The 27,351-nt window shown below is 38.4% G+C and overlaps 1 protein-coding gene across 7 annotated transcripts in view; it reads right to left on the bottom strand.

Moving 5' to 3' along the window:
* The window catches only part of anks1ab (ankyrin repeat and sterile alpha motif domain containing 1Ab), a 38,238-nt gene extending 11,888 nt beyond the window's left edge, over positions 1 to 26,350 (bottom strand). For 3 of the 7 annotated variants that reach the window (XM_048198513.1, XM_048198515.1, XM_048198514.1), the window contains exons 1-11: positions 25,000 to 25,614; positions 12,909 to 12,975; positions 6,791 to 6,906; positions 5,298 to 5,396; positions 4,833 to 4,979; positions 4,628 to 4,735; positions 4,330 to 4,500; positions 2,821 to 2,952; positions 1,659 to 1,730; positions 1,450 to 1,533; positions 1,026 to 1,163 (exon numbers count right to left, since the gene is read on the bottom strand). In XM_048198513.1, coding sequence (XP_048054470.1) covers positions 1,026 to 1,163; positions 1,450 to 1,533; positions 1,659 to 1,730; positions 2,821 to 2,952; positions 4,330 to 4,500; positions 4,628 to 4,735; positions 4,833 to 4,979; positions 5,298 to 5,396; positions 6,791 to 6,906; positions 12,909 to 12,975; positions 25,000 to 25,284 — 1,419 coding nt within the window. In that variant the 5' untranslated portion in view covers positions 25,285 to 25,614. Of the gene's footprint in view, positions 1 to 1,025; positions 1,164 to 1,449; positions 1,534 to 1,658; positions 1,731 to 2,820; positions 2,953 to 4,329; positions 4,501 to 4,627; positions 4,736 to 4,832; positions 4,980 to 5,297; positions 5,397 to 6,790; positions 6,907 to 12,908; positions 12,976 to 24,999; positions 25,617 to 25,655; positions 25,689 to 26,124 lie in introns of those variants that run through there. The other 4 variants (XM_048198510.1, XM_048198511.1, XM_048198512.1 and 1 more) reach the window with 4 other exon arrangements.
* Positions 26,351 to 27,351: the final 1,001 nt, after the last annotated feature.

The following is a 27,351-nucleotide window of genomic DNA, read 5'->3' as shown; positions in this document are numbered from 1 at the left end:
TTCAGCTTTGCCATCACAGGAATAAATTACTTTGTGAAATATATTCAAATAGAAAACAGTTATTTTAAATTGTAATAATATTTCACAATATTACTGTTTTTACTGTATTTTTAATTAAATAAATGTAGCCTTGGTGAGCAGATGAAACTTCTTTTAAAAACATTAAAAATCTTAGTGGTTCTAAACTTTTGGACTGTACTGTATATATATATACATATACACACACACACACACACACACACACACATAAATGCATATATTTAAAATAAAATAAAAATACACAGTACACACACGTTTATTATGTAAACACAAATCGCATTTTGGATGAGATTAATCGTTTGACAGCACTAAAATAAATATTATCCTCTCTAGTTTCAATTCAATGTCAGAAATTTGAAATCTAATTAAATTAAAAATAATAAAATGCATATAAAATAACATAAAAAGCAAAAATATTTTAATGTTTTTAAAAGAAGTCTCTTATTCTCGCCAAGGCTGCCTTTTTGATAAAAAATACAGTAAAACAGCAATAATACGAAATACTATTAAAATTTAAAATGACTTTTCTATGATTATGATTCTGATATGCTTATTTGTTCCTCAAGATTTCTTATTATCAATGTAAGAAATTTATTGTATTTTATAATCTTTTATATAATTACATAATTATTTAATAATTATTTAATAATTATTTCTATCTATCTATCTATCTATATTAATGAAATGCATTTAAAATAATAAATACATTTCATTTAATACATTCATATAATAATTAATTAAAACTAAATTACATCTTTGGTAAAAGATACCTTGGCACCCTATTAAAAAAACTTTAAAAATGCTGCAAAACTGCGGAATATTGACTTTTTGTTTGATCATACATATTGATTTAGACTCCATTACCAGCTCTATAGCACACTAATTAGACTAAATGGGGTCCATCTTGATTTCATATTGCCTTTAACAAACCAGTTTCCCAGCCCTGATTGGTTCCTCAATAAAAAAGCAGATAAAACAACACCCACCACTTCTACTGTAGTGAAGACATGGCAGAAGTGGTAACCAGACTTCAGGTCTTTTGTGATGTACGCAAATGTGCAAAGGTCGTCGGGATCCTGGGCCGCACACGAGATGTTCTGGATCTCATGCTCTGCAACCAGCGCCTGCAAAAGTACAAAAATACTGAGTGAATCCATCACAATTTTCAGACATCCACTAAAAACATGAGCACTTAACTAATTCATAACCACACAGGCCTACAGTATGTAACCATATATAACCATAATCTATCATTCATGTCTGTGCCACAAATAGTGCGGGACGGGTTACTGTAGAGCAAATCTCTAACTCTGACAGTGATAGTGATGCTTGGCTTAGCAAACACTATTAATAATTAGAATTAAACCAGTGTTCACTTTAGTTACAGTATGTACTGGAGGTTGCTTTTACCTTGGTGGCTGCGTCAACAAACTTGACTCCTTTGTAGGTGATATTCAGAATTATAACGGGACCTTTCCGGTGATCCTTTGATTTCTGGTGAAAATTGGAAGTCAGAAAAATCAAACTGTTTAAGTGCCAAATGTATAAACATACACTGAGTTACTTAACAACAATTTAAGAAATAAAAATGGCATATTGACTTATTTATGCATATATACCCTTATTCTAGCACAGGCCTCCTGTGTAGATTCAATTCCTCGTAGATCTCGGATGATCACAGACCCTAAATACTGGAAAAGGAAGATTGGAGAAATATATTTTTCAAGGGTGGTATATGTCATCAATTTACATTCATATTCACATTTATCTATCTATCTATGACACATTTCTTATTATCAATGTTGAAAACAGTTGTGCTGCTTCATATTTTTGTTTAAACCATGATATATATTTTTTAGAATTCTTTGATGAATAGAATGTTGAAAAAGAACAGCATTTACTTGAAATAGAAATCTTTTGTAACATTATAAATGTATAATTCTATCACTATCTCTAGCTATTGTATGGAAGCTTGTTTCCGGCAAATAAAAAATAAAAAAGGTAATTGCAACTTTTTATCTCACAATTCTGACTTCTTTTCTCAGAATTGTGAGACATAAACTCATAATTGTGTGTTATAAAGTCAGAATTGCTAGAAATAAAGTCAGAATTGCGAGATATAAAAGTCACAATTACCTTTTTCTTTTTTATTCAGTGGTGGAAACAAGCTTACATACTATTGTGCTACACAATACGTTTCATCCCAGGGTTCACATTTTAAAAATAACAATGATGGTTCAAAAGAGCACTTTAATTTTTAATGTGGAGCTCATTAATGGATATTTATTTATTTAAATATAGACGCTGTCTTGGTCTGGTTTTGATCTTTACGACCTGAGTCACGATGCTTTTGACAATCCTTTTGGGGGTTTCGTACTCTGACACATAGTGAAGCCAGCTTGAGTCATTTCCTGATCCTATTTCCCCATCATTTCCTGTTCTCTCTCTCTCTTATATCCCTTGGCAAACTCGATTTTCAGCCAAAAAAACTACGCTTAAAGCTATTAAAAATAAAACTTCTGAAATATCGCCTTGTCGTGTTTTTAAATCAGATGCATGTCAATTTGTTTGATTAATGCACAAAACATGAAAAGAATATTTTCCTCTGATAGTCTTTGGGTGTATAAGAGCAAGTTAAGAGGAAAAGTTAGTATCATACCAACCCTTTGTTAAAAGTAACAAAGTAAACCAACCCTTTGCTTTCAGTAAAAGTGGCAAACGTCCAGATAAATCTATTGTGAGGTTGTATAAACTGACAAATCCTCACAGAAAAAGACTTACTCTGGCCTCATAAACGCAGGACTCGGTGATAAGTTTCTCAGGGTGATGGTGCCAGGTGGAGACAGTGGTATATGTGGCAGAGTGGCTGGAAGGGCGAATATGTGAACGTGAGTGACGATCTGCATGACGGTCCTAAAGGAAAACACAACAACAATTGAAATCTGTGTTAAGGTCACACCAACTAAAAAAAATAAAAATTATTCTGTAAATTTATATTCAAAGTGGAATTACATTTAATGTTATTTTGCAGAATTTTTCTATTGTTCCTCCATAAATTTTAAAGCATAATGAGATTGAATTATTTTTAAAATTTGCCTTATTTAAAAACGCTATAAATTATTCATGTTCTGTGGTGTTCAGACTGTGCCTTGTGGTAACAGACATCAGCCTTCAAACATGTACAAGAACGAATTCTTCACAAAGATCTCATAACCATTTTAACTCATTTGTCAGACAGCATGTGGAAACATAAATAGTAAATATTACTAAATATGTTTAATTAAAAATGAATATTTAGTAGAGACACCACAAAATGTGTCCAGATATTTTCAGAATTTTAGACACATTTAACAAATATACAGAAGCTTCTTTGAAGAGAAAACAGTTCTTACTGATTAGTGTAATAAATAATGATAATATATATATTAAAGAATGAGCAAACTATCCTTTGTGTTTTCTATTATTTTGATTCAAAAGATTTAAATGGGTGGTTGATTATGATTTCACTTTTTTAACTTTAGTTAGTGTATAATGTTGCTGTTTGAGCATAAACAACATCTGCAAAGTTACGACACTCAAAGTTCAATGCAAAGGGAGATATTTTCTTTTACAGAAACTGCTTTTTCAGGACTACAACAAACGGCTGGTAGGGACTACAACGAGCTTCTTCCCAGGTTGGTGACATCACTAACCATAAAATTTACATAAACCCCGCCCCCGAGAACACACAACAAAGGGGGCGAGGCCATGTTGGGCTGCTTTAGAGAAGAGGAAGAGTTGTTGTAGTAGAGTGTTGTTGCCATACCGTCATTTTACACCGGACCGCTTCACAAACGAGGATCAATTCAACACTGGATTTGCACAAAAGATGAACACGACGGCACATGCTAGTCGATGAGTTGAATCAACTCCACAGCAACTACATAAATTAATCCATTATCCATTCATAAACGTCCAGTTTCATTCTAAAAGTTGTAACTTCTTCCTGAGTCTCTCCATCAGTGTCGACTCCGGTTTGAACAATGTAAGGCTGAACACCGTTACTGTGGGGTATTTGAGCTGAAACTTCACAGACACATTCTGGGACACGCCCTCTACTACTGATTGGCTACAAGTGTGTTGTTGCTCAGTCCGATCCACTTTTAACAGCATCTCTCAGAAATCGCCTATTGCACCTTTAACTGCTTAGACATGGTTTGCCACATTTATCATAGAGTGACTCAAATGTGATTCATGTTACTTGGAAGGAGTCGTTATAATCACATTGATCTTGGTCACAGAGGTACTTACATGTGAGCGTGACCTTTCACCAAAGGAGCGAAGGGAGATACTGCCGTCCTGATCTAATGCTCTGCTCTTTCTGCCTGATTCTCCCAGTGGAAGCAGCATGTCCATGGAGCGACTGGTGTACGGGTCCATATAACTGAGCGGCGACGTATTCTGAGACAACAGGTCCTGAATCTATTAAGCACAGATATTATTTATGGAAGTTTTATATACATATTGTATTGTTACATTTGCATGCATGTTGTATCTTTTATTGAAAATCATTTGGTAATACGGATGTCATGCGGTCTGTGTTTATCACCTTGAGCTGGGAAAAGCGGTTGGATTTTGAAGGTGCTTCCTCATACGGTCGCTCTGCTATCGAGGCTATGATTCTTTTTCTGTGACCAAGAAGGCCAATTTTTAACACCTACACAGAGAAAATACGGTCAATGTATCAGATCACAGTTCACAAAACTCATTCCTGCTGACAAAAATAGTTTGAACCAGCATGAAAGCACTTTTACATTGACAATTTCAAGCTCCCACAGGTTCTTCACGCAGTCCAGGGTGCGGTAGCCGCTAGACAGGAAGTTGTGCAGATATTCTCCGAGGCCTAAACTTTCCAGCCATGAGGACAGAGAGGTGCTTCCGTCACACCCCAGCGCTTTCACCTGAAGGAGGAATAAAACACTCTCTCAAATTGCATGGCATAGCATATATATAATGCACTTTGAGTAAAGCCAGGAGAGACATTTGTATACTTCATTCACACTTAAAATGTCTGAATGTGATTGCATTAGATAACAAAATATTAAATCTAGTGCAAACAAATACAGAACAAGCTTTTCTCAGAACTAACTTTACTTTTTCTGAGACATATTTGCAATGACTTTTAACCCACTCCCAAGGTAATTTTAAGTGGAAGTGGATGAAAACTTGTTTTCACACTTAGTGTCCAAAAATACTATTTGGGGCCTGAAACACGCTACCTTCGGAAAGCTTTTTGCTGCATGAAGGATTTTCTTCCTGTGGCCTGGGTCGGTGATGCCAATTTCCTGAAGGTCCTCATCTTCCATCACGTTGCTCCCCTAAATGTATGCACATTCACATCAATTTCTGCTTTACTTAAATTCATGAGAACAACCAAGTGTTGCATGAAAGTGACAGCAGAGGTAGTTTACTACAACAGATTCAGGCACATACAGTACTTGTGAATATTGACACTTAGTGCCTTGCAAATATATTTAGACCATTAACCAATTCCCCTCCCTCTCTCTCTCTCTCTCTCTCTCTCTCAAACCAAAATTTATTCAGACACCTTGAACATTTCATTCATTAATACAGTTTATCAGTTTATTCACTATAGTTTAAAAAAATGTTAATAAAATATGACAAGATCTCAGAGTTAAACTGTGTCAGAAAAAATTAATCTTAATTATGTCAGATAACACTTAAGCAAAACATGGTCAGGTCAAAGTGTCCGAATAATTGTTGGTTCCAAATTTTTTCCAAATCAATTTTACAGAATTATGAAGAATTTTGGGGTATAATATGTCACAGTTTACTTTGCTATCCTCACTTACACTAGTAAAAATATATCAAAAATGTCAAAAATGTCTGAATAATTTTTGGTTTGACTGTATATATGTACACACACACACACACACACACACACACACACACACACACACACGTATATATATATATATATATATATATATATATATATATATATATATATATATATATATATATATCTGCCTAGTGCATACATTCATACAACATAGTATATAGTTGACAAAATAAGATACACACTTTTAGGCTATACAATTTTATATTACATACAATTATAATACATAATATTTATATTTAAGGTGCTGTGGCTCAAATGTACTATAACAATTTTTACATTAATTTCACCATTTTTAATCATCTTTTATCTGTTTTGCTTTGCACTTCACTAAGATAGTCCTGCATTGTGATAACTTAATTTTTTAAAATAACAAATATTCCATGTAGTTTCCCAATTAATATGAGGTCATAAAACTGCATCAATAACAAATATAAAACATTTATAGAAAAATATAAAGTTTTATATGCTTATAGCATGTCAAACTGCAAGAACTGCAAATTTTATGTTGTGTACCCTTTTATTTTAAAGCACTGAACTTATACTTTTATCTTTTAAATTATACCTTTAATGTAAAATTATTTTTGTTTAAATTCTAAAACTGATTTTTTTTTATAGCAATTAAATATTACAGAATTCAAATAAAATTAAAAAACACATACATTGGATCTACACTGAGGATAAAACAAAACAGATTTTCCTCACTTGGAAAAAAATATATTAATCCATGAATGACGGTGTTCAGTGGACTGAATCATATTTTGGGCTTTGGTATATCGGATATATAGAAACTCACCACATCCCTGACCGACCTGCTGTGTCAGTCAATCCCCACACACAAAAGCCACTCACCATGTAGCGCAGGTCATCGAAGCCATTGAGCACCAGTTTGCTCTCGTACTGAGGAAAGCCCACATGTTCCAGCCACTCCCCCACCGACTGCTCCAGCACGCGGCTCCCAGCTGCATCTGCCGACAAAGGATGGCGTTTGAGCAGCGAAAAACCATTTAGCCTGTAGCAACGGCACTCGGAGGCCGAGATGTGGCACTGCCACATCATCTTTGGCCAGCAGAGCTGAGGGCAGCAGCAGCAACAGCAAGGCAGTGTCCAGGCTTGAGCGACGGGCCTCCGCTAGACGCAGGGCCCCAGATATATAGACTAAACTAGTAATGGAGATTCCTCCACAAGCCCTCACTGCATTGGAGATGAGGACCAAGGCTGAATGGGGTATGGAGGTAGACCTTGGCAGGTAGTCCTTTAAAGAAGAGCGTCAAGTCAGTTAATTGGTACAATTTGGCGTTGCTCTTCAAAAAGAGGGCAAGCAAACGAAGCAGCGTCTACACAGCTTTTCCGTATCTGACTCAAACATTCGCACCGAGGGCCATCAGCACGTTGCTCCGACAGGAAGATCATAAAAGTTCAAAAAGAGCTTTTGGCTTGCAGCAAAATATCAAGATCTACAAGAAGCTACTAGGAAGTTGCAGGAACTTTACCAACATGCTCTTCCCCTACACGTCAAAACATTCCTACACGATGCAAGGCATGATGAAACAGACTTGTCCTTAAAATTGAAAGCAAAATCCTTTAGCAAAGAACTAAGAACAGTTGGAGAGTAAGAATAATGCCAGTGAGTTTGTCTACAACAGAATCATGGACCCTCAAGCCAAGCAGCCCAACTCATTGATCAACAGTCCACCACAATGCCAGTTCTTCAACACCAGAAGCCTTGCGTGACGGCAGCTCATCCTCATGGCACATTTTCCCATTCCTGCCTTCCCGTTGTTGAGTTGTTGAGTTCGAGGAACCCCTCCCACCATCAGAAAGTAGCCGGTTTGACCACTTCCCCAAGCAGTCCCTGATTAGGTAGTGCTCTGTCACGGTAATCCAAGTACTCCTGGTCCTTCCGAGCTTAGACGCACATCGCCGGGTTAACATACCAGAACAGAACACACCATCAAAACGAGGTAAAGCCAAGCCTTTATCCAGTGGAAACAATGGGTAAGAAAGCCCCGTTGACGGCTCGGTCCCTCTTCTTGCAGCCCAGCCCACTTGCTCTGGTCGCTTCGTTCCTTTAGAAGACGTTCCTTCGGCCCCTTATCGCGGTAATGCAAGGACTGCTGGTCCCTCCGAGCTTAGGGCTAACATACCAGAATGGAGCACGCCATCAAAGCGAGGTACAGCCAAGCCTTGATCCAATGGAAATAAAGTGACCTCCCACAATGGACGGATAACCCCATTAGTAAGCCCCGTTGATGGCACGGTCCCTCTTGTTGCAGCCCAGCCCCCTGCTCTGGTTGCTCCGTTCCTCTAGCAGACGTTCCTAAGGGTCTTGCGCTCGGGGGCAAGGATTGCTGCATCCCTGATCCAGGAACGCTCAGTCACAGAAGCAGCTGCATTCGGCACTCACAAAGCAAAACATCCAGATGACATAGTGCTCCTCCAGAAAGCCATCGGTAGCGCATTGCCTGCAAGGTTGCAGCTGGTAATCACCTTAAAGACATCTTCTTATGCATTCAGTTTAGCTGTGTATCACATCCACTCACTGTATCCAGCTCTCTTTCTTCTTTGACTTGATTTTTACTCCTCACTGAAAGAGTCTGCAGGGCTGCCATACGCCGTCTGATGCCGAGACCCGCTGCACGGCATATACGCTCTGTTCGTTCCCAAACCCCCCTCCCGTCTCTATGCCTGTCTCACATGCACACACACTCTCTCTCTCTCTCTGTGGTGATCAATCCCCCCACCCCCTTTTCTCTGTCTCCCTCTCTCTCTCTCTGCCCCTCTATCTATTCCCCGCTCCCCGTACTGATTAAAATTGCACGCAGACTCTCTGATCTTGCTGGTGCAGAAAGGACACCATCAGAAAAAGGAACAAGAGACAAACCCAAACCACACACTACTGTGCCAGGATCAGACAGAGGGGGGGAAAAAAACCCATACAGGTTCCTCTAACCCCACACCCCACAACCCCATCCCTATCCCCTCCACACTTAAGTGCTTCCAGTGCCTCTGCACTCTCTCTATGAAAAATTAAATCGCAGCCAAGCCACATACCACGGTAAATCATCAGAGGAATTAAATTCATGAATGTGTCACTGTACCGGAGCGGAGAGGAGGGCTGCACGTTAAACGTTAAGTCAGCGAAATGCACCGTGCACATGCTGCACTTAACATAATCCCACCTGTGCCCACATTCATATCGGACACATCCGAGTCCAATCACCAGAATTCAGGTTTGCCAGAGCCAGACGTGATTAAACAGTAGCGTTTGTGTCTCACAATGCAGACCGCATTTTCCATAGCGTGATGTAGTCTAATTCGGTGTCACACATGAGTGCTGCTTCATGCATGCATGTAGGGCATTATCTGCATGCAGCTGAGAGCAGGGGAATCATACGAACTGTCAGCCTGCCAGGGCGTTATTCATATCCATACAGACACTGAATAAGGCTTAAGATGTAAAGTACATCCTAACATCTGCAGGCTCAAAAGCACGCTCATTTCTAAAGGAGCTACATTTATTCATTTATCCAAAACGACAAGCAAAATGAGGAAAAACACTGACAATTTGGCAAAAAGGAGCCAAACAATATTAGTAATGGTGCTATACTGAATTTCAATATGGTATTATCATGGTTTCTTAGATATGCTATTTTTTATACCATAGTAGTACACTGCAAAAAGTGCTTTTCTTAGATTTTTTGTCTTGTTTCCAGTCCAAATTTCTAAAAATTCTTAAATTAAAGAAGGATTTTCTAGACAAGTAAAAATTATTGCCAGAAAAAATAAGTCATTATTAAATAAGTTTTTGCTTAAAACAAGCAAACTAATCTGCCATTGGGGTAAGCAAAATAATCTTGTTTTCGGTTTGAAATAAGATTATTTTAATTATCCCACTGTCAGATTATACAGAATAACTCATTTTCCTATCTCTGTTCTCTAACTCCAATATTACATTCCTCCTCTTAAGAGCTCTCAACTTTTCCAATACGTTTTGACTTTAAAAAATGGCCTATTGTGACACTGTAAAAATTTGAGAATTGATCAAATATGTATTTCAGAAAACACCGGCATTTTCTTCACTAACAACAGCAAACAACTCAACGAGCGTCTCATTACGTGAACATTTTAAGGACACTGTCTCACAGAACAATAGAGCTGTCTGTTCCTTTGAGGTGATTCTCTGCTGTACAGTTTCTAAATAATCGTACCTCTCCTAGAAAAGTCCATTAAAATATAGTGCTGTCGCTCCATATATAGCAACTACCTTGGGAGGCTCAACTCAAAAAGAAAAGTATATCAAGTCCTAATTACTTAGTATCAGTGCGATGGCCACAGAAAATGGTCATCTCATCTCTTTAAAGTAGGCCCTCGGCACCCATTGTGTATCGGATGGTGTCTGTGTCAAAATATCAGGTACAAAAATATCAGACTAAATTGGGGTGAAAAGTGAGACCATGTGGTTGAGAAAGAAAACCGCTGGTAGTTTAAGACGCTAATGAAATAGTTCTGACTCGAGGGATGATTCAGCCAAAGCAAAGCTTTGTGAAAAAAAACCCTTTGTGGGCTTTCACAGAGGATATACTACTGTGTTTAGACATATACAAAAATATTAAAAAAAGCATGGTTCCTCTCTTAAAGAAAAAAATAATATGCAACACACAAAAATACATTGATTCTAAAGGCTTTCGTAGCAACTTTAGTACCATTGCTTTGTTAGAGTGCGTTCACACTTTAAGTTTGTTTCTCTTGGTTCTTTTGGTCCGGACCAAAATAGAAAAATGATACATTTAGTCGTGGTTTGCTTAGCATTCACACTGTCATTTTTAACAATGAACCTAAAGATACAAAAAAAACACAGGTTTTTATGATGTATATTTTGCAAAGCAACTTGTTGAAAATCCAGAAAAATGCTGTGTGCTGGGCTATATACAGTATGATGGTATATGATGGAGCTGACAACTCGTGAAGAGCTTATAAAATGTGTAAAATGGAGTAAAAACAGGGGCAGGATTTTCTCCGTCACACACACAAACGAAGATGTGCTGCGAGGAGACATGGTTCTGAACTGTACAGGGCAACATCATGACTATGACAAGAAAAAACAGGTATGCTTAGGCATTCTGTCCTTCTTAGGGTCACATCATTGTAACATCGCGTCCTGTTTTTGGTTCGTATATATGTCTGTGGTTACATGTTGTTCATATTTCAGTCGAACCGCACAAGAGTTCATTTGAAAGCGGACTGAGACCCACCTTTTCAGGGGTCTCAGTCCACTTGTTTGGTGCGCACCAGGTTCGGATGGCAGCGTTCACACTTGTTCAAATGAACTGCAATAACAGAGCAAGCGCACCAGAGTTTGTTTTAATCGAACCAAACATGCCAAGTGTGAACACACCCATAGTTTATAGGTGATATTTCATACTTGTTGAGTTTAGATATACAATTCTGCCATACAAAGCATTCTCCAAAGAAAACATCTGCAAAACAGTTGCAGACAAACAGTACGGGACGAGATCCATGGTAGTTAGTTAGTTAGTTCACTCAAAAATGAAAATCCTGTCATTATTTATTCTCGTGTCGTTTCAAACCTGTATGAACAGTGCTGTTATTATTAAAGTCCCCCTGAAAGCAAAATGTAAGTTTTGTAGCTTTTAGTATGAATATGTTAGCCTTAAGGTTATGAATAAGCTGATGTGTTCCAAAACAATGACAAAATTCACATTTAGGAGATATAAGCATTCAAAAGTTACAGTCTCTCATTTACGCTAAAATGGATCACAGATTTACAAGACATCACTGTGCACTTCATCTTCTCATCAAATCTTCTGTCCAATCAAATGCTCTTTAGAATCTGAAGTCCCGCCTCCTCCTACACTATAAACAGATGCTGAAGCTGCGGTTGAAATCGGTCATTTGTTCACACATTTACTAGTTTTTATATGGTGAATGGCACATAGTACACTATATAGGGGATAAGAAACGATTCAGACAGTATAAATATGCTTCCCATTAATGCGTTAGCGTCACGTGAACCGCCGCAGTGCGAGCAGTCCAGAGACACGAGAGCACAGAGTGGATCATGTGCGCGAGTCGCGGCGCAGACCACAAAACGTATTGGACCCATTTGAATTCTGCACAAAATGCTGTATTTTAAAGCGATATTGAGGAGATTATGAGGAGAAATGGTTAGAGATTAGAAGGAAACCAAAGCTTTACCGAGGTCAACAGCTCTGGCCGAAGTGTGATATAAACTAAACGCTATTGGCTGTTTAAAAAAAATGGGCGGGGCTGTTCGATATATTTCTGTTTCAGTTGAAATTATGTCAATGCATTAAATAATGCTGCACGTTCCAAGACACTTCAGTGGGCCTTTAACTAAAGCGAAAACTAAAACTATCAAAAATAGTTTTCTTTAATTAAAATAAAGCCGATATAAAGCAAATATAAATATTAGATATTAAAAAATATTAAAAAAACATAAAAAAATAAAATGTTGAAGTTGAAGTACTAAAATTACTAAAAATAAAAATAAAGCTAAATATAAATTCTTAACAAAAAAAAGTATAATAAAAACAACAAAAGCACATTACAAAATTGCTAAAACTTAAACAAAAATGAAAAATGAAAAAGAAAACCGAAAACATAAAAATAAAAGCTGATTCAAAAACCTTAATAAATACTATAATAGTATATAAATAATATTAAAATGATCTTCTATGGAACACATAAGCAGATAAAACGTTACTGTCCAAACAACATTGGACCCCACTGAGATTCATTGTATAAACAAAAAAGAAACATTTTTATTCTTTTATGCTCCACAGATTGTCATATAGGTTTGGAATGACATGAAGGTGAGTAAAAGAAGACTTTTATCTTTGGGTGAACTATCCCTTTAGGATTGTCATTCAGTCGTCTTTGAGAACTGTGTCATGTCTCATCACTCATGTGCAGATCTCATATTTACCTTCCAATGCAGGTTGATTCTCCTTGGAGATCTCAATGCCGGCAATTAGAGTCATGATCCTTTCAATCTACAACACAACATCAAGAATAGAAGAGTTAGAAAATGCAGTTAAATATTTAATTTTACTGTAATCTGCCATGACAGGTTACTCTCTTCATTGGACTGTGTTATAACTGATTTTTATCCATAATTCATATGTGTTGTTGGCCAAAACAACTGTATCTGAATGCAGAAGATCTGAAATGTAGAAGATTTAGTAATTTTTCCTTTCTCCTAGAGAGTAAAAAAAAGACAGATAGTGGAAAAACTCACACCCGGTGTTGGTCCCGAATCAAGTCAGAATCGTAAATGCAACCCTGGACCACTAAACCAGTCATAAGGGTCAATTTTTTGAAATTGAGCTTTCCGTTGATGTATAGTTTGTTAGGATAGGACAATATTTGGCTGAGATGTGACTATTTGAAAATCTGGAATCTGAGGGTGCAAAAACATCTAAATATTGAGAAAATCTCCTTTACAGTTGTCCAAATGAAGTCCTTAGCAATGCATATCCACTCACAAAAATAATTTTTTTTATATATTCACGGTAGGAAATTTACAAAATATCTTCACGGAACATGATCTTTACTTAATATCCTAATGACTTTTGGCATAAAAGAAAAATCGATAATTTTGACCCATACAATGTATTGTTCTATTGCTACAAATCTATTGCTACAAATATACCCATGCAACTTATGACTGGTTTTGTGGTCCAGGGTCACAAATGTTCACATTAAAAGAAATCAAAAGGAAACGACTAGAGAAGCAAACTGAAAGCACATTTATAAGAATACTTTTGCTTCCGAGTAAAAGCTTCAAGATTACTCTCCAATCAATAGACTTTTAGGAGAAGCCTGAAATAGAAAAACGTTGGTTTTTGATGTAATATTTAAAGTCTGGCAAACTCATCTGCTGTGTGCTTGTGGCATCAACATGCTGGCAAGCCCCTAGATTCATTTAGCAGTCAGATGCCACGGTCCACGTGGTAGATCCCCTCTAGCCATACAGGTCTTTGCATTTCCCACTCTCAAGTAACCTACATACTGTACTGACTTACTTCTGTACACTTCCCATGTCTATCCATTATAGAATGCACAATGCATCATCACACCTTTCCATGGCGCACATCCCAGAATCCCTCAGCTGCCTGTCCGCATTCCAGGCTTCATCTCCTCATATGTGTTCGGAAGTACAGACATTTTACAGATCACATTAAAGGAAGAGGTACTCAGCTCTATATAAAAATATTGGTGGATTGGCAATGTATGACATTTATACTAAAACTATAGGCTTAACATAAAAAGAAACTTGATTTATTTTATTAATGCAAAGTCCTGATTTATATTCTGCACAATTCATGCTATTCCAAAGTAAAACTAATCAATTTCCCACAGATTAAATCAAGTCCTACCCTGCTCATTTGGAAATGCATAGCATGTGCAAATCAATTTTACTTTCATAATATCATGTTCTTCACGTTGATAATAAGATGGATTGATATGAATAATTAAAGGGTTAGTTAACCCAAAAATGATAATTCTGTCATCATTTATTCATCTTCATTTCGTTCCAAACCCGTGAGATTTTCGTTCATCTTTGGAACACAAATGAAGATATTTTTAATGAAATCTAAGAGATTTCTGTCCCTACATTGACAGCTTTGCAACTAACACTTTGACACTTCTAAAAGTTCATAAATAGATCGCTTTATATGATAAACAGATAGAATTTAGGCTTTTATACATTTGACACGCAAGAACAAACCTCATTGGTTCATGCGAAAGCTCAAACGTGCTGCGTAACACGAGAATGAACCTCATTGGTTCATGCGGAAGCTCAAACGTGCTGCGTAACACGAGAATGAACCTCATTGGTTCATGCGGAAGCTCAAACGTGCTGCGTAACACATGAGAATGAACCTCACTGGTCCTTGCGGAAGCTCAAACATGCTGCGTAACACGAGAATGAACCTCACTGGTTCTTGCGGAAGCTCAAATGTGCTGCGTAACACGAGAATGAACCTCACTGGTCCTTGCGGAAGCTCAAATGTGCTGCGTAACACGAGAATGAACCTCACTGGTCCTTGCGGAAGCTCAAACATGCTGCGTAACACGAGAATGAACCTCACTGGTTCTTGCGGAAGCTCAAACGTGCTGCGTAACACATGAGAATGAACCTCACTGGTCCTTGCGGAAGCTCAAACGTGCTGCGTAACACGAGAATGAACCTCACTGGTTCTTGCGGAAGCTCAAACGTGCTGCGTAACACGAGAATGAACCTCACTGGTTCTTGCGGAAGCTCAAACGTGCTGCGTAACACGAGAATGAACCTCACTGGTTCTTGCGGAAGCTCAAATGTGCTGCGTAACACGAGAATGAACCTCACTGGTTCTTGCGGAAGCTCAAACGTGCTGCGTAACACGAGAATGAACCTCACTGGTTCTTGCGGAAGCTCAAATGTGCTGCGTAACATGAGAATGAACCTCATTGGTTCTTGCGGAAGCTCAAACGTGCTGCGTAACACGAGAATGAACCTCACTGGTTCTTGCGGAAGCTCAAATGTGCTGCGTAACACGAGAATGAACCTCACTGGTTCTTGCGGAAGCTCAAATGTGCTGCGTAACATGAGAATGAACCTCATTGGTTCTTGCGGAAGCTCAAACGTGCTGCGTAACACGAGAATGAACCTCACTGGTTCTTGCGGAAGCTCAAACGTGCTGCGTAACACGAGAATGAACCTCACTGGTTCTTGCGGAAGCTCAAACGTGCTGCGTAACACGAGAATGAACCTCACTGGTTCTTGCGGAAGCTCAAATGTGCTGCGTAACACGAGAATGAACCTCACTGGTTCTTGCGGAAGCTCAAATGTGCTGCGTAACACGAGAATGAACCTCACTGGTTCTTGCGGAAGCTCAAACGTGCTGCGTAACACGAGAATGAACCTCACTGGTTCTTGCGGAAGCTCAAACGTGCTGCGTAACACGAGAATGAACCTCACTGGTTCTTGCGGAAGCTCAAACATGCTGCGTAACACGAGAATGAACCTCACTAGTTCTTGCGGAAGCTCAAACGGCTGCGTAACACGAGAATGAACCTCACTGGTCCTTGCGGAAGCTCAAACGTGCTGCGTAACACGAGAATGAACCTCATTGGTTCTTGCGGAAGCTCAAACGGCTGCGTAACACGAGAATGAACCTCACTGGTCCTTGCGGAAGCTCAAACGTGCTGCGTAACACGAGAATGAACCTCATTGGTTCTTGCGGAAGCTCAAACGTGCTGCGTAACACGAGAATGAACCTCATTGGTTCTTGCGGAAGCTCAAACGTGCTGCGTAACACACGAGAATGAACCTCACTGGTTCTTGCGGAAGCTCAAACGGCTGCGTAACACGAGAATGAACCTCATTGGTTCTTGCGGAAGCTCAAACGTGCTGCGTAACACGAGAATGAACCTCACTGGTTCTTGCGGAAGCTCAAACGTGCTGCGTAACAAGAGAATGAACCTCACTGGTCCTTGCGGAAGCTCAAACGTGCTGCGTAACACGAGAATGAACTCACTGGTTCTTGCGGAAGCTCAAACGTGCTGCGTAACAAGAGAATGAACCTCATTGGTTCTTGCGGAAGCTCAAACGTGCTGCGTAACAAGAGAATGAACCTCATTGGTTCTTGCGGAAGCTCAAACGTGCTGCGTAACAAGAGAATGAACCTCACTGGTTCTTGCGGAAGCTCAAACGTGCTGCGTAACAAGAATGAACCTCACTGGTTCTTGCGGAAGCTCAAACGTGCTGCGTAACACGAGAATGAACCTCATTGGTTCTTGCGGAAGCTCAAACGTGCTGCGTAACACGAGAATGAACCTCATTGGTTCTTGCGGAAGCTCAAACGTGCTGCGTAACACGAGAATTAACCTCATTGGTCCTTGCGGAAGCTCAAACGTGCTGCGTAACACGAGAATGAACCTCACTGGTTCTTGCGGAAGCTCAAACGTGCTGCGTAACACGAGAATGAACCTCATTGGTTCTTGCGGAAGCTCAAACGTGCTGCGTAACACGAGAATGACCTCATTGGTTCTTGCGGAAGCTCAAACGTGCTGCGTAACACGAGAATGAACCTCACTGGTTCTTGCGGAAGCTCAAACGTGCTGCGTAACACGAGAATGAACCTCACTGGTTCTTGCGGAAGCTCAAACGTGCTGCGTAACACGAGAATGAACCTCACTGGTCCTTGCGGAAGCTCAAACGTGCTGCGTAACACGAGAATGAACCTCACTGGTTCTTGCGGAAGCTCAAACGTGCTGCGTAACACGAGAATGAACCTCACTGGTTCTTGCGGAAGCTCAAACGTGCTGCGTAACACGAGAATGAACCTCACTGGTTCTTGCTGAAGCTCAAACGTGCTGCGTAACACGAGAATGAACCTCACTGGTTCTTGCGGAAGCTCAAACGTGCTGCGTAACACGAGAATGAACCTCACTGGTTCTTGCGGAAGCTCAAACGTGCTGCGTAACACGAGAATGAACCTCACTGGTTCTTGCGGAAGCTCAAACGTGCTGCGTAACACACGAGAATGAACTTCACTGGTTCTTGCGGAAGCTCATATGTGCTGCGTAACACGAGAATGAACCTCATTGGTTCTTGCGGAAGCTCAAACGTGCTGCGTAACACGAGAATGAACCTCATTGGTTCTTGCGGAAGCTCAAACGTGCTGCGTAACACGAGAATGAACCTCATTGGTTCTTGCGGAAGCTCAAACATGCTGCGTAACACACTGTATTTGCTCTGTGGGGTGAGTCTTTTTTTCTGTAGTAATCAGCAGCATGATGCCACAGATTTTTAACCCAGAATATTCCTTTAACATCTTTTCCATTACAAACAAATAGTGTAAGAAAGACTTTAGCATTCGTATATTGTCTAAAAATGCACAGATTCTTGGAAATGTGTAGAAGTTTGTTTTTGAGGAATTCACTGAAGTATAGTCTCATGAAATTGGAGAGAGAGACGGAGAGAGAGAGACAGCGACGTAGCGGGAGAGTTATTGCGGTCGTAGCCTCAAGCCATGGAGTTCCAAAAGCAGTTCATGAAAGGCGAGCATTTTCATTCTGCAGAGACAGCAATAAGGAACATCACACAATGTCCAACCTAATGAGTGAATATGTAGAAGCCAGCAGCTTGAGAAAATGTGAAGTAGGGGGGTAATAAAGATTTCATACAGCTCTACCTCATCCCATGTGCCAGAAGAGTAACAAGATTACAGGCTTCAGAGACCGGAGTGATGGCCAAACCTCGCTGACACCACAGAGGAACTCTGATTAAAGTAAAGCCATAAGATCGGGATATGATCACCACCACAGTCTCGTTCTGAAAACCACATATATGCATTTTGCAATTTATACCAATCAGTAAATGCATCTGTGCAACTGTTATGCAGTGCATTCTGTAATATTTCAAACTGGATAAAAGAGCAGAATTGTGTAAAAGCACATAAAACACATATCTTGTTATATTTTGAAAGTCCATACACATCAGCACTTATTTAGTGATGGCCGATTTCAAAACACTGCTTCAGGAAGCTTCAGAGCACAGATGAATCAGTGTATCAAATCTGCTGTTCGGAGCGCCAAAGTCACGTGATTTCAGCCGTTGGCAGTTTGACACGTGATCCGAATCATGATTCGATACACTGATTCATTTGTGCTCTGATGCTTCATGAAGCAGTGTTTTGAAATCGGCCATCACTAAATAAGTCGTTATTTTGTTTTTTTGGCGCACCAAAAATATTCTCGTCGCTTTATAATATTAATATTGAACCACTGTACTCACATGAACCGATTTAAACTTAAAACGCAATTCTGACTTTATATCATGCAATTCCGACTTTATAACTTGCAATTCCGACTTTATATCATGCAATTCTGACTTAGCAATTACAACTTTATATCAAGCAATTACGACTGTATAGCTCGCAATTCCCACTTTTTATCTCGCAATTCCAACTTTATAACTCACAATTGCAAGAAAAAAATATGTTTTTAGTACATTAATGGATCTTGAGAGAGGAAATGTCATTGCTCCCTATGGAGGCCTCACGGAGCCATCGGATTTCAACTAAAATATCTTAATTTGTGTGAAGATGAACGAAGGTCTTACAGGTGTGGAACGGCATGAGGGTAAGTAAAAAATGATTTTGGGTGAACTAACCCTTTAATGAATTATTCTGGTAATAATTAACTGCACGTTTTACTGTTAATCTCTTTACATGCATTTGCTTCTTGTACTGCATTCTTGTACTCACGTGCAAATGCAAACAAAAACTGATTTTAGAAAAAATAAGGACTGGCCAGTGCCACTAATTTGCAACAAAGCTCAGTGAACATGCAGGGCCTGTGTGTGGAACGGGCTGTAAAGTCTCAGAAGCTTTCTGACAGGTGAAAGCATTTGCCGCCCACTTCTTTTCCCCCGTGCGCATCTTTCGCCTGCCATCTGAAGATACGTTTCCCTTGACATCTTCCGTTAGCATATAAATTATGAAGAGACTTATATAGCCATCTGTGGAAAGCATGTTTGACCGCTCACTCAAAGACGAAATTATTTTTAAACAGGTTTTCTGCAGAAGTGCTGAAACATTAACACTCTGAGCTATGGGCTGTTTTAGTCACAGTTAAAGTGTTAAAGTCAGTGTTAAAAATGTGAGGAAGGCTTACTTTACATGCATTTAAATACAACCAATATCGTCAAGAAATGATTTTAGTATTTAAAAATGAATTGATTTGTCTAGTATTAACATTTGAGTGATTTTATTATGTGAATAAAGTACAACTACTTGTTTTAAAATAAAATGAAATTTTGAGTAGTTTTATCATTTAAACCTCTATGGCACGATTGAATCAATATGAGTTTAATGAATTGAATATTGCGTGTCAAAAGTGGAATTCATTAATTCATCAAAACTTGTATAACATTTCTGTTTGTCCAGTAATGTACCATGATACAGAGATGTAACACTTTGGTACTTTGAAAATGGAGTTAAAAAGTGCCATTTTAATTCATATACCATGCTATTTACATAGCAATTCAATGCACGTCAAAGAATACCATACTGCATCCTGCCATGGTACTGGCAAAGGAGAACATTTTTTACATCAAAAACATTACACACTTCAGAAGTTGTCCGAGGAACGTTCATTACAGTGACTAACGCACAAATGCCGATACAGCATTTTTGCACGGGATACAGTGTGATCGTGTGCCAGCATACTTGACTGTGTCCCGCTCAGCTCGGATTTAGCATTAGAAGTTGTTTTGTATTGATGTGTTAACAGTAAGCCCACCTCACCTTCCCAGTCATTTCTCCAAACCCACCCTCTCTCATTTTCAGCCTCCCTCTCTCAAGCTTATAGATGTCATCTATATATAATGTGAAGCAGCATCAATGTGAAACAGGATGTTCTTGAGAATAGGACACTCCACCCTGAGAGCCAAATTGATGATCTGACAGCAGATCCATTAAACTGGTGAAGTCTACAGTTTGAATAATGCTCCAGAATCTGATAACATAATCACTCCCAGCACCACCTGAGTCTAATGTTTCATAAAACTTTGAGTATAGATGTGATTGCCCCTAGTATTCTTCTTTTATTAAAAAAAAGAAGAATGTTAAGCAGTGTTAAGTATTTTTATAACAAAACGGATAGAGTCTCAATTCTGATCAGAAGAGTAACGCAAGTCAAGCATTTGTAAAATACTCGAAATATGCATTCATGTGACTGCACAACTGAATTTAATATTAATGTGCTAAGTTACCACCTTATCTGTGTCTGTTTAGAAATGACCTAGAAACTAGCAAGCACCCAGAAAAATAAAGCAATATAAAAATAAATGATGAAAATGAAAAATGAAATACTATAATAGTATATAAACAATATTAAAATAGCACGGTCTCAGAACATCTTAACAACTGCACAAGAACAGTCTAGCAATGACTCAGTTAGCCACTGTAATAATTAAAAACACTTAAACAAGCACCTTAGCAATGTTTTTGCAATTACCCATAAAACCTTAGCACATCCAATTTTAGGAACTAACCACACCCCTTAAAATCACCATGAAATCAAAATGGACAATCTTTGTTTCTTATGGAATATTGCAGTGTTTATTATAAATGATTTATCCGTGTACATCATTATTATTATTTTTTATTTCATGTGCCACGTGATCTTTAATCAGAATAACTTCCCCTCCCTCTTGCAGTGACATCTCTTAAGAAACTCGTTTCCACCATGAAATTAAATATAAAAAATGTAATTGCGACTTTTTATCTCACAATTCTGACTTTATAACACGCAATTCTGACTTTATATCATGTAATTTCGACTTTATATCTCGCAATTCTGACTTTATTTCTCGCAATTCCGACTTTTTATCTCACAATTCCGACTTTATATCTCGCAATTCCGACTTTATAACTCGCAATTCCGACTTTATATCATGCAATTCCGACTTTATAACTCGCAATTCCGACTTTATATCATGCAATTCCGACTTTATATCTCGCAATTCCGACTTTATATCTCGCAACTCCGACTTTATTTCTCGCAATTCTTACTTTATAACTCGCAATTCCGACTTTATATCTCGCAATTCCGACTTTATATCTCGCAATTCTGACTTTATTTCTCGCAATTCTGACTTTTTATCTCGCAATTCCGACTTTATATCTCGCAATTCCGACTTTATAACTCGCAATTCCGACTTTATAACACGCAATTCTGACTTTATATCATGCAATTCCGACTTTATAACTCGCAATTCCGACTTTATAACACGCAATTCTGACTTTATATCATGCAATTCCGACTTTATATCATGCAATTACGACTTTATATCTCGCAACTCCGACTTTATTTCTCGCAATTCTGACTTTATAACTCGCAATTCCGACTTTATATCTTGCAATTCCGACTTTATAACTCGCGATTCCGACTTTATATCATGCAATTCTGACTTAGCAATTACAACTTTATATCAAGCAATTACGACTTTATAGCTCGCAATTCTGACTTTTTATCTCGCAATTCCGACTTTATGACTCAAAATTGCAAGAAAAACAGTCAGAATTATGAGATAAAAAGTTGCAATTACCTTTTTTATTTAGTGGTGGAAACAAGCTTCCATACATCTCTTCTCACAACCATCTAATCAATTCCCCACAGACAAAATCAAGCCCCGCCCTACATTTTTCACGCAGATATACATCACAGTTGGGAAGAAAAGATGATCACAACTTCTGTTTCATGCTGATTTTAACTGTGGGAAGATCCCTGTAACATCCAGGATTGAGTGGGTTATTGCTTTATTTTATTTACTGAAAACACTCTTTTTTCATTTGCCTAGTCAGATACCATTACAACAGCTGACAGCGTCAATAATCGTGATCAGTGATTTAATCAACATGCATGTTTGTCCCTGATGTGAACCGCTAATCAGCACAAGGTGTGAATGCAGCGGCTGCACTCATTCGGGCTCTGACTAAAGCTGTGGCACGAGGGGAGGGGAGCTGTTGTGTGTGCAGCGTGGGCCGACCCCTGGGAAGCTTCCTGAGAAGATGCGGAGTGACAGTTAAGGCCCAATTAGCCCCGTGTGCTGTGGCCAGCATAGAGCAGCAGAAGGACTGATGGGCCCAGCCAAGCGTTCAGCATTCAGCCACTGGCGCTGATACTGTCAAGACTCGCTGCCTCGTCTTCCTCCCTTCCTCCTCAAGCTTACGCACTGCCAGAATTTCTTTCCCACCCACAACTAGAGGTGGAGAATGTTACTTTTAAAAGTAACACATTACATTGTTGCGCTACCTGTGATGAAAGTTCTAAAAATGAAAAAATGTTACATTGTTGCTTTTTATTCAAAGTAACAAGACAGTTACTGTTATTCGTATCTCTCTTAAAAAAATCTGTTATTGTTTACTTGATTTTGTTCTGAACCAGTGTTATTTTAGTTATTTTAATACTATTATAGCTTTTAATATTTTTTTGAACTAGCTTTTATTTTTATATTTTTCATTTTAGTTACACTTTTTTAGTATATGCTTTTGTCATTTTTATTTTTTTTAAAGGGGTGGTTGATTATGATTTCACTTTTTTAACTTTAGTTTGTGCAAAGGGAGATATTTTCTTTTAAAGAATTTTCTGTTTAAGGACTACAACAAACGGCTGGTAGGGACTACAACAAGCTTCTTCCCGGGTTGGTGACATCACAAACCCCAAAATTTACATAAACTCCGCCCCAAGAACACACAACAAAGGGGGCGGGGCCATGTTGGGCTGCTTTAGAGAAGAGGAAGAGTTGTTGTAGTAGAGTGTTGTTGTCATGCCGTCATTTTACGCCGGACTGCTTCACAAACGTGGGTCAATTCAACGCTGGATTTGCACAAAAGATTAACATGACGGCACATGCTAGTCGATGAGATGAATCAACTCCACAGCAACTACATAAATGTATCCACTAACCATTCAGAAACGTCCAGTTTCATTCTAAAAGTTGTAACTTCTTCCTGAGTCTCTCCATCAGTGTCGACTCCGGTTTGAACAATGTAAGGCTGAACACCGTTACTGACAATCCTCATTTTGGCTGCGTGAGATTCTCCAGCTTTGTTGTTGTTGTTGAGCAACCGAAGCATGAGCTGTTAAAGCTCCGCCCTCTTTTGGAAAGTGGGCCGGGAGCAGCAGCTCATTTGCATTTAAAGGGACACACACAAAAAAAAGTGTGTATTTGCTCACACCCAAATAGGGACATGCTATAATAAATGATCTGTGGGGTATTTTGAGCTGAAACTTCACAGACACATTCTGGAGACACCAGAGACTTATATTACACCTTGTGAAAGGGGCATTATAGGTCCCCTTTAAATAGTAATATTTAAGTTTAATTTATTTTTATTTATACAGCTTGGGTTTTTGTAATTTTAATACTTGAAATTTATTTCATTTTATTTCAGATGGTTGCCAAGGAAACATTTCTTAAATTATTACATGACTATGCTATGGTAAAGGAAGACTGTGGTAATTTTAAAATGGTAATTTTTAGTAATAAAAAGTAGTGTCTTTTCCAGAATGCTACCTCTATGCTTGGCTAGTTGTATTTTTTTTTTTTTTTTTTTTTTGAACAAGGCTGACATACTGTACTTTGCATGCAACACCTACACCCATACTGTATCAGCGTTTTTGTCAATGATAATAGCAGAGATAAAGTTTTATTGCACCACGCTGCTTGCTTCTGTATAGACACTGTGTCACATACACTACATAGGCCTAAGGCACTACATTATGGGGAAGAGAGATGTTAAACATTGCATTTGCCAGTAAATAAGACTAAATAGAAAACCAACAGTACATACACTACCGTTAAAAAGTTTGGGGTCGGTAAAATATTCTAATGTGTTTTTAAAAGAAGTCTCTTCTGCTCACCAAGGCATATTTCATTTTATTTGATCAAAACACAGTAAATATTGTGAAATATTTAAAATAACTGCTTTCTATTGTAATATATTGTAAAATGTAATTATTCCTGTGATCAAAGCTAAATTTTCCAGTCTTCAGAGTCACATGATCCTTCAGAAATTATTCTAATATGCTGATTTTCTGCTTAAGAAACATTTCTGATTATTATCAATGTTGAAAACAGTTGTGCTGCTTCATATCTTTGTGGAAACCTGTGATGCATGATTCTTTGAATGAATAAAAGGTTCGAAAGAACAACATTTATTTAAAATAGAAATGTTTTTTAACATCACAAATGTCTTTACTGTTATTTCCATCAATTTAATGCATAAATGCAAAAAGAACAGAAAAAACATACTGACCCCAAACTTTTGAACAGTAGTGTATTTTAAAAAAGTAACTTGGGTATTATAGTGTAAATTCAAAACATTACTGTGCATTACTTGTCACACGTCACACACAACCCTGCTCACGTCTTACAATCTCTCTTGTTTGTCCCTCATGAGAGGAAGTGTCACGTTCTCCCTCCTCTGCTCTTTAATCTGAAGTTCATCAGCTCTTACCTCATCCCATTCAGAGGCAAACGAAGGTATCTGCTCCATTTCCTTCCTCTCATCGGCACAGTTGGACAGGGATTCGCTCCGGCCACCTAGAGGCCCGTCGTCCTCACAATGAGGGGAAGCCAGCAGGTCGGAGTCTGATTTAGAAAGGCTGCATGCCAACTTCAGATGCCCAGGTGGTTTCCTCAAAGCTTGGGGTGACGGCACGGATGACCCATTGCTCTCGGTCTGGTCCGGACGGGCCGCTTGGGCATTGGTTTGATGAGCGCCCAGTGCGGGATTGGACATTCCGGATTTTCCTGTCTTTAACAGCAAAGCAGGGGTCTGTCTGGGGGTCTGGACACAAATCCTCTTTACCTACAATAAGCAGACTATTAGTCCTTGTCCACCTGGTATTATTCAGCGTAAGCCTGTATTATCCATCGAATTAAACTTAAACTTAATAGCCTCCCTGATCTAAAGCAGTACTAACCACTGTAAGCACTCGTGGTACTAGTGTTTTTGAACCAGGGAGGGTGTAGGTGCCTGATCTACATTGTCACAGGGTTCCACCCACAGTCTGTGTTTCTTCACCCTCCCCTTGCCAAGAAACTCCATGGGTTTTTTTGAAAGACTCTTTCCTTCCCCTCCCTCCCTGCCTGTCTGTTTTACTCACTTACCACAGTCACAATAGACGCCCCGTTTCTCTGCAGAAGCTTGCAGCCTAAAACAACCCGAAAACAATTGATCACATATCACTCAACAGCATAGATTAAAAAGTGCATTATAGAGCTGGAAGTAACAGCTAAAGAAACAACGAGGTTGGACTCTTAAAGAAGAATTATTTAAATAATTAAAAACAATTCAATTAATTTATTAATAAAATAATTAAATTAAAAATAAATAAACAATTTAATTTTAATCAACTTTTTATTACATTTTATTATATTAGATCAATTTAGAACAATATTGAAACTGTTCTTTAGGGTTAGGGTATATTACAAACCCAGCGATGCAAGTGTTCCAGAATAATATTTGTTCAGCCCACATCAACATCTCTAAAGCGAATCCTTGTTAAATGTTAAATTGAGCATGCAAGCACACATTATTTTAAAACACAAACCTTTTGCTTTATCTTAAGTTACTCACTTCGTTGTCTCCTGTTGTGGCTGGTTCTCCCAGTCTTCCTTGTCATCACACACTAGCTGACACAGCGATGGCTACTAGATCCAAGGACTGGTCTTATTATAACTGACAGGCTGGCTAATCAGGTTACTGAGACTCTCACACAGGCTGGTGGGCCTGGCTATTCACTTTACATGATGCAAGTAGTTGGGTCATTCTCTAAGCAACTTTGATCTAAAATAACAGCGCTGCCGCAAGGAAATCCAATGCACATTATACTGAATAGAGTGGGCACAATTTATTACCATGGTGATGTAATGCCATTGGTAAACAATAGGGTTAGACTCTTAGAGGAGGAATTCATTAAATAATTTATTTAAATAATCAATTAAAATAATAAATAATTTTAAAATTATAAAAAAATTATAAATAATAAAAAATCTGACTTTTTCCATGTTTAAGTGCTATAATCAGAACCCCGGTTCATCTACCAACTCAGAAAATATGAAAAAGTACCACCCTGTAACTTTGTTTTGGTAAGACTTTCTCTGCAAGCATGTGAAGAAAAAAACGAGCCGCTCAGATTTTGCTCCCCAAGTGACATAGTTTGGGGAATTTATTATTATTACTAGGGCTTTGGGTTCCAGAAAAGCGCATTATAAATAAAATGTATTATTATTATTATTATTATTATTATATTACTGCCCCTTAAAGGGTTAGTTCACCCAAAAATGAAAATAATGTCATTAATTACTCGCCCTCATGTCGTTCTACACCCCTAAGACCTTTGTTCATCTTTCGGAATGCAAATTAAGATTTTTTGTTGAAATCCGATGGCTCAGTGAGGCCTGCATATACAGCAATGGTATTTCCTCTCTCAAGATCCATAAAGGTACTAAAAACATATTTAAATCAGTTCATGTGAGTTCAGTAGTTCTACCTTAATATTATAAAGTGATAAGAATATTTTTTGTGTGCCAAAAAAACCAAAATAACGAATTTTTAACAATACCTAGTGATGGCCGATTTCAAAACACTGCTTCTTGAAGCTTCAGAGCTTTACGAATCGAATCAGTGGTTCGGAGCGCCAAAGTCACGTGATTTCAGCAGTTTGGTGGTTTGATATGCGATTCATAATGCTCCAAAGCAGTGTTTTGAAATCGCCCATCACTAGATATTGTTAAAAAGTCTTTTTTTGTTTTGTTTTGGCACACAAAAAATATTCTTGTCGCTTTATAATATTAAAATAGA

This window comes from Megalobrama amblycephala, linkage group LG8 (genome assembly GCF_018812025.1).
Source record: "Megalobrama amblycephala isolate DHTTF-2021 linkage group LG8, ASM1881202v1, whole genome shotgun sequence".
NCBI lineage: Eukaryota > Metazoa > Chordata > Actinopteri > Cypriniformes > Xenocyprididae > Megalobrama > Megalobrama amblycephala.
Note: the sequence above shows the minus strand (reverse complement) of the source record. Positions and strands in the feature narration are given on the sequence as shown.